Source organism: Chrysochloris asiatica, unplaced genomic scaffold, assembly GCF_000296735.1.
Source record: "Chrysochloris asiatica unplaced genomic scaffold, ChrAsi1.0 scaffold00085, whole genome shotgun sequence".
In the NCBI taxonomy this organism is placed as follows: Eukaryota; Metazoa; Chordata; class Mammalia; order Afrosoricida; family Chrysochloridae; genus Chrysochloris; species Chrysochloris asiatica.
In genome coordinates, this window is record NW_006408603.1 from 9,288,913 (window position 1) to 9,297,563 (window position 8,651).

Below are 8,651 nucleotides of genomic sequence, written 5' to 3' on the forward strand. Positions count from 1 at the left end.
TCATCATCTCTGGCTCCATTTCAGGCATCACTGCTTCTCTGCGTAGGGTCCCGCTCTCTGCTCTTCTCGCTTGATGATGGTCCTCGGGACCTCTGCTCCCAGACCGAAAAGTCAATCACTCCCCTCCTTGCTATAAAACTTCCACCTTTACACTTCTAATCCTCACAGTCAGTCCTGATAACAATCATTCATCATTGTATCACAAGAGACCCGTCTGCATTTCATTGCATCAGCCCCGCCTAGTCAGATTCTTGCTCCCTTTTTTGAGCTACTACATCCATACATATAGGTAAAGGTCATCAAATTGTAGTGAGTTACTCTTTTATTTTTCTTCCCTCTTCTTCTTCTAGTCAGTTATAGGCTAAAGATGGACTGGACTTACAAGCTATTCCTCCCCACCGCCCCAAGTGTCTGTTTCTCAATGGTAGGCCAGGGAAAACAAGATTCAAAAGACAGCCAAGCATCTTAACATTATTCCCCTCTTTTATCCTTTCAAACCATGCCTCAATACCTGTATCCCGAAGCCTGTTGTTCCAAGGTTGTGTATACATCATCATTTACCTTTGTCCCACTTATCCCATGCAAACCTAACTGTTCTCCCTCAGCCTTGTTCTTCCATTCCCCTCCCCTTTCTTGTGTATTACCACCGCTCCCACCCCTACCCCACCCCCGCCAGCACCCAAACACAGGTTATATTTTTGAGCACTTGTGAGACAACACCCTCACAAGAACCCTATGAACTAATATATCTCAGTTTTATATGTAAAGACAGAGTAACTTGCCCAGGGAACCCTGGTGTATCAGATTGACTGATTCCTGAGGCAGTCTTCTTAACCATTACTCTATATTGCTTTTGTTAAGTGCTGTTGAGTTGGTTCCAGCTCATAGCGACCCTGTATCAGGTTTCTGAGGAGCAGCTAGTGAGTTTGAACCACTAACCTTTCGGTTAGCAGTCCAGTACTTATCCTACAGTGCCACACCAGGAGACTACAAAATCACAGTTCTTTTCTGTACTTCTGAACTCTGGTTTCTACATATTGAACATCTTGTTGTTAATTGTTGTCAAGTCGGTTCCAACTCATAGTGACCCTATTAGGTGTCCGTCAAATGTTGTGTTGTTAAATGTTGTTTTGTTGTTGGGTACTGTCAAGTCAATTTTGAATCCTAATGACTCCAAATCTTAGAGTAGAGTTGCCCCATAAACTGTAATCTTTATGGGAACAGATCACCAGGTCTTTATTCCACAGAGCTCTGGGTAAGTTTGAATGACCATTTCAGCCAACCACTTAACTGATGCATGGCCACCATAAGCTAAATGTGCTTGTCACGGAACTTTATAAAGTCAATGACTAATAGTTATTCTCCTATTCTGTATCTAAACTAGTAGCTAATTTAAGCCATTAATCACAAATTACGTGTTAATTGCCTTTATAATAAACTCCTTTTAACAGTAGAACAGTAAATCCACCATGGTTAGTATCCTTATAGTGATATCTGACTCTCTCTGGTCTCTTCCCAGCTCATGCATGCATGTTCTGCATCATGACTATTCTGGGAGACTTCATAGAGAAGAGGCATGTCACAACTTATTATTTCCCTTGTGATATCCATTCATGGATTTCATCTCCAATATCTAGACCCTTAATTATCTAATTCTTGAATTTGCCAAGACTACCTCAAAGGGAGGAATCCTGGTGTTGAGCTGTGGGATAAAGCACTGGACCACAAGGTCAGCTTGAAACTCAAGGTTGGCGGTTCAAACTCACCAGCAGCTCCTTGGAAACTCTGTACAGGGTTGCTGTGAGTTGGAACCAACTCCATGACACTTAACAACAACAACCTCAAATGGAGGTGCAATGGTAGAATTCTTGCCTTCCAAGTGGAAAGACCTGTGTTTGATTCCCAGCCAATGAACCTCCACTGCAGCCACCCCCAGTCTGTCAGTGGAGGCTCATGTGTTGCAGTAATGAAAAGGTTTCAGCAGCACATACAGATGAGGAAGAAAGGCTTGGTGACCTCTTTCTGAAAATCAGCCAGTGAAAACCTCAGGGAGCTCAGTTCTACTCTTGACACACCTGAGGTCGTTATGAATCAGAATCAATGCCACAAAAACTAGTACCTCAAAAGGACCAAATATTTATGCCACAATAATCATTTAAAGAATTAGTATATGAGATTCTAAAGCCAAGTTAATGATGGCTCTATCACACTTGAAGCTCTGTTGAAGGACATTGAAATGCCAGAGCTTGGAAAGATAATGTCTTACGGAGCTGTACCAGAATGAAGAAGCCAAAGAGGAAACGAAGATACTTATAGTAGAATGGAGTGTTCCATTACCTGGAACTTTGCTGGAGGTTAGAAGTTGCTTTGGTAATTGATTCTGGAAACTTTCATTTATAACAGCTGGATCCAGTGGGGAACTAAATAATGGTACTTTCATTTACAGAAGGAGCCCTGGTGGCGTAGTGGGTTACACATTGAACTGTTATCCTCAGGGTTGGCAATTTGAATCCACCAGTCACTCCATAGAAGAAAGATGAGACTTTTTGCTCCCTTAAAGATTTATAGCCTTGGAAATCCTATACAGGGTGGCTATGAGTCAGAGCTGACTCAGTGGCCCACAACAACATAATTATAGATAATATTGTTCCTGTCTAGGTCCCTGCAGTGACATGTTGGGGGAAAAATGAAAGATAAATATTACATTTGTTCTAGGATACAACCAGAAGGATCCACGTGTCAACAGATCGAGGGGATACATGGAGCATGGCCCAGCTCCCCTCTGTGGGGCAGGAACAGTTCTATTCTATTCTGGCTGCTAATGATGACATGGTGTTCATGCATGTAGATGAACCTGGGGGTAAGAGCTTTTTCACTAAAAAGTCACCCAGTCTTGAATACCTAGAGATCTGAGCCTCAAGCCCTCTGTTGAATCACTTTCCTTCTTACATGTCAGTTTTCCCTGTTGCCCCTAGGGAATGTGTAATGCCCTCTGAGTTCCCTCTCTTAGAAAGTGTAACCTTTGTGAAAAGGCCATTTGTTTTGACAGTCTTGTGCGTGGGCATGCTCAAGTCTCTCAGAGCAATGCTTCTTGGTGGACTGGTCTTCATGCTTAAGCTTTTTGCTATGTGAAAAGACAGGAGTTGAGAGCAAGTGCTTAGAAACTCATAACCGTCTCTCAACAGAGAATTTTATATATGTTGATACTAATAATAAAAATGTTGGGGCTTATATTTTTGTCTTTTCTGTTTAATTTTTCTAACAATTTTTAAATTTCTATTTTGCAAACTCATCAATTTTATCAAGTATGATAAACATAATTTTTTAATAATTGATCCTTCACCACAGTTTGAGAAGCATTGTTCAAGAATGTAAAATTTTACAAAGCGTAAGAAATATGCACCTTCTACCAAAATAGATCTAGTAAGAGCTTCTCTGGAGTCAACAAACTAAGCATCTGGTATATGACAGACACTAAGCTGGGTATGAGAATTAAAGGTGTGCTTCAAGATCTTTATCATTAACCTTGATTAGTGATCAGGTCTGCTTTTACATCAAGAATACAGAGCATTTGCAAATGTTTGTATGATTGGACTATTGTTTTTCTCTGTATACTCTCCCAAGACTTGGTGTTTCTGTTTGCTTACCTATTTCAGATACTGGATTTGGCACAATCTTTACCTCAGATGATCGAGGCATCATCTATTCCAAGTCCTTGGACCGACATCTCTATACTACCACTGGCGGAGAGACAGACTTTACCAATGTGACCTCCCTCCGAGGGGTCTACATAACAAGTGTGCTTTCTGAAGGTGAGTCTGGTCACAGCTCTCCTCCTGCCCTGCCCCTTCAGCTGAACTCATTGGGAGTTAAACCTTTCAAGGAGACTAATGATCCTTTGTGCCTAGTAGTGTTGCATACTTAGCACATATGAATTCTGGCTCCTATTTTCAATAAGTTATGGTGAAACAACTAGGAGAGAGCAAAGCAAAAGCTATAGAAAGAAAGATTTTTTGGAGAATTCTATGATTCTATGTACAAAGAAGATCAGTAAATACAGCTATTAATCAAATTTACACACCAACAACCAAAGAATTCTACCAACGTCTTTAGTCTGATATTGATCAAACATGACAATCAGGATGCATCGATAATTACTGGTAATTGGAATGCCAAAATTGGATCAACCAGTAGTTGGAAAATATGGCTTTGGTAATAGAGATGACACTGTAGGTCATAAAATAGATTTTTGCAAGATCAACGACTTTTTCAATGCAAATAACTTTTTCTAGCAACATAAGCAGCAACTAATCTCAAGGACTTCAAGGAGCTCTGGTAGCGTAGTGGTTACGAATCGGGTTGCGAACCACAAGGTCAGCAGTTCGAAACTACCAGTGGTTCCGCGGGAGAAAGATGAGGCAGTCTGCTCCCGTAAAGATTTACAGCCTCGGGAAACCCTGTGCAGGGTCGCTATGAGTCGGAACCGACTCCACAGCATATAACAACAACAATCTCAAGGACTTCACGAGGTGGAATACAGAGGAATCAAATTGGCTATGTCTCTGGGAAGAAACAATGGAGACACTCTATAGCATCAGCCAAAATAAAGCCACAGGCCAACTCTAAAACATAATTAATTGCTCATTTGCAAATTTAGGCTGAAGCTGAAGAAAACAAGTCCACAAGAGGAAAAATAATAGGGACCATCTCAAGATTGGACACATTGAACACTTAATAACTGAAGACCAGAGGAGTTGTGGGATGACATCAAGAATATTAAATATGCAAAGAGCAAAAGACCACTAAAAAGACAGGAAAAAAAGAAACAACCAAAATGGATGTCAGAAAATACTTACTCTGAAACTTGCTTGTAAATGTAGAGTAGTAAAACAAATGGTAGAAATTGAAGTAAAAGAGCTGAATAGAAAATTTCAGTGGACAAATCAAGAAGACAAAGTTAAGTATTAGAATAATATGTGTAAAGACCTGGAGTTAGAAAACCAAAAGGGAAGAACATGTTCAGCATTTCTCAAGTCAAAAGAATTGAAGAAAGCATGAAGGCTCAGGTTGCAATATTAAAGGATTCTATAGCAAAATGTTGAATAATGCAGGAAGCATCAAACGAAGATGGAAGGAATACATAGTCACTGAACTAAAATGAATTGGTCAAAATTCAACCATTTTCATAGGTACCGTATGATCAAGAACTGATGGTATTGAAGGAAGAAGTCCAAGCTGCACTAAAGGCATTATTGAAAAGCAAAACTCCAGGAATTGATGGAATAGCAATGGGAATGTTTCAACAAACTGATGCAGAACTGGAGGCCTTCATTCATCTGTCATGAAATTTGGAAGACAACCAACTGGAAGAGATTTGTATTTGTGTCCATTCTAAAGAAAGGTGGAGCAGAATGTATAAATGATCAAACAATAATATTAATATCACATGTAACTAATATTTTGCTGAGGAAAATTCAAAAACAGTTGCAGCAGTTTGACAAGGAGCTGCCAAAAATTCAAGCAGGATTCAAAGAGAACATGGAATGAAGAAGATATCGTTGCTGACATCAGATGAACCTTGACTGAAAGCAAAGAATATCAGAAAGATATTTGCTTGTGTTTTATTGACAATGCAAAGGCATTCTACTGTGTGGGCCGTAAAAAACTGTGGATGACATTACGAAGAATGGAAATTCCAGAGCACTTAACTGTGCTCACAAGGAAACCTGTACATAGACCAAGAGGCAGAACAAGGGGAGACTGAATAGTTTAAAATCATGAAAGGTGTAATCCAGGGTTGTGTCCTTTCAGCATATTCAGTCTGTCTGCTGAACAAATGAGCTGAGAAACTGGATTGTATGAAGAAAAACAGAGCATTAGGATTAGCAGACGGCTCATTAACCACCTGCAATATGCAGGTGACAGAGCTTGCTGAAAGTGAAGAGGACTTGAAGCATTTATCAATGAAGATCAAAAAATCAGCCTTCAGTATGGGTTACAACTCAATGTAAAGGAAAAAAAAAAATCCTCACAACTGGAACAATAATCATGATGAATGGAGACAAGATTGAAGTTGTCAAGGAGTTCATTTTATTTGAATCCATAGTCAGTGTTCATGGAAACAACAGTCACGAAATCAAACAGCATATTGCATTGGACAAATCTGCTATAAAAGGCTAAACTCTTTAAAGTGTTAAAAAGCAAAGATGTCAGTTTGAGGATTTAGGTGCACCTGACCCAAGCCATGGTATTTTCATTCACCTTATATATTATATACATGTGAAAGCTGGACAGTGTATAAGGAAGACCAAAGAAGAGATCAATGGATTTGAATGGCGGTGTTGGCTAAGAATGTTGAAGGTACCATGGACTGCCAGAAGAACAAACAAATCTGTCTTGGAAGAAGTACAACCAGAATGCTCCTTATAAGCAAGGATGGTGAGACTTCATCTCACACATTTTGAATATGTTATCAGGAGAGGTCAATCCCCAGAGAAGGACCATTATGCTTGGTAAAGTAGAGGGTCACTTGAAGAGAGGAAGACCCCCAATGAGATGGATTGACATATTGGCTGCAACAGTAGGCTCAAACATTACAACAGTGGTGAGAATAGCTCAGGACCAGGCAGTGTTCTGTTCTGTTGTGCATAGGGTTGCTATGGATTGGAACCAACTCAACAACGGCGTTTAACAACAACGGCGTTGTTTACTTTATATACTAGTCTTCTGTATTAAAAGATTTAGGCCTGTAGGAAGGAGTCCAGAGTTGAATCACTTCCTGCTTTTTTCCTTGTATTGGGAGGGTAATGATATCGAGCCAAGTTTCTAGTTGATAACTCTACAAAGCTCTCTTTTATTGAGACTCAAATACATAAACAAACACAATATTCTAAAGTATAAAATCTCTCAAAGTTGTATTTTGTTTATATGTTTATGTTTCAAAGAATCCTGGTAGTTATGAGTTGGGTTGCTAGCCTCAAGGTCAGCAGTTCAAACCAGCAACTCCATGGAAGAACAATGAGGCTTTCTGCTCCTGTAAAGGTTTACAGCCTCAGAAACCCTATACCAGGTTACTGTGAGTTGGAACTGGCTGGACAACCCACCACCACCAACACCACCACTAATTATGTTTTGGTAGAAGGGAGGCTATTTGTTTTTCTTTTATAGACACCTTGCAAGTTTGTATAGAAACTGAGGAAAATTAAAATAAGTCCCAAAGAGCCAAAATATGACTGAATGTATCCCACCTAAATTTAGAGACCATCTCAAGAATAGATTTGTTACATTAGACACTGACTGAAAACCAGAAGAGGTATGGGATGGCATCAATAACATCATTCAAGAAGAAAATAAAAGGTCATTAAAAAGACAGGAAGAAAAAAAAGACCAAAATGGATATCAGAAGAATCTCTGAAACCTGAGTGTAAAGAAGCTAAAATTAGTTTTAAAAGTGAGGCTATAACTGAACAGAAATAGAAAACAAAACTGAACAGAAAATTTCAAAGGGCAGCTCGAGAAGACCAAAGTCAAGTACTATAATGAAATGTGCAGACCTCAAGTTAGAAAACCAAAAGAGAAGAACACGCGCTCAGCATTTCTCAAGCTGAAAAGTAGAAAAAATTAAAGCCTTGACTTGAGATATTGAAGGATTCTATGGAGTCCTGGTGTGGCACTGTGGGTTAATGCGCCAGACTGCAAAGCCGTTTGAACTGCAAGGTTGGTGGTTCAAGCTCACAAGCTGCTCGTCAGAAACCCTATGGGTCAGAACCGACTCTATGGTACTTAACAACAACAACAATGAACAAAATACTGAGATGCAGGAGGTGTCAAAAAACGATGGAAGGAATGCATGCACAGAAGCACTGAACCCAAAATAATTAGCTAATGCTCAACCATTTCAAGAGGTAACATATGATCAAGAGCTAAATGGTATTGAAGGAAGAAATTCAAGCTGCACTGAAGGCACTGGTGAAAAACAAGTCTTCAGGAATTGGCAGAATGCAAAGTGAAATGTTTTAACAAACTGATGTAGTACTGGAGGTGCTTAGTCGTCTATGCCAAAAAACTTGACAGATAAGCTACAAGGCCAGCCATTGGAAAATATAAATATCTGTTCCCAGTCCAAAGAAAGGTGACTCAACAGAATGTAGAAATGATCGAACAATATCATTGATATCACCTAAAATAAAATTCTGCTAATAAAAACACAAAAATATTGCAGCAGTACATTGACAGGTAAATGCCAGAAATTCAAGTCAGGTTCAGATAAGGATGTAGAATGAGGAATATCATTGCTGACATCAGATGGTTCTTGGCTGGAAGTAGAAAATACCAGAAAGATGTTTACTTGTGCTTTATTGAGGCATTCAACTGTGTAGATCCTGACAGGCTATGAATAACATTGTGAAGAATGGGTAATTCAGAACACTTAATTATACTCATGAGAAAGGGACAGTCATTAGAATAAAGAGGGGATGCTGAATGGTTTAAAATTAGGAAAGCTGTGGCCAGGGTTGTATCCTTTCACCATATTTATTCTATCTATGCTGAGCACATAATCTGTTGTTGTCAGGTGCCATCGAGTCGGAACCGACTCATAGCGACCCCATGCACAGCAGAACGAAACAATGTCCGATCCTGGGCCAACCTCA

At 39.6% G+C, this 8,651-nt stretch overlaps 1 protein-coding gene across 2 annotated transcripts in view; it reads left to right on the forward strand.

The window, feature by feature from the left end:
* Positions 1–8,651, forward strand: part of SORT1 (sortilin 1) — a 111,124-nt gene that overhangs the window by 84,879 nt on the left and 17,594 nt on the right. For both annotated transcript variants that reach the window (XM_006865962.1, XM_006865963.1), the window contains 2 exons: positions 2,716–2,860; positions 3,657–3,812. In XM_006865962.1, coding sequence (XP_006866024.1) covers positions 2,716–2,860; positions 3,657–3,812 — 301 coding nt within the window. The remainder of the gene's footprint in view (positions 1–2,715; positions 2,861–3,656; positions 3,813–8,651) is intronic.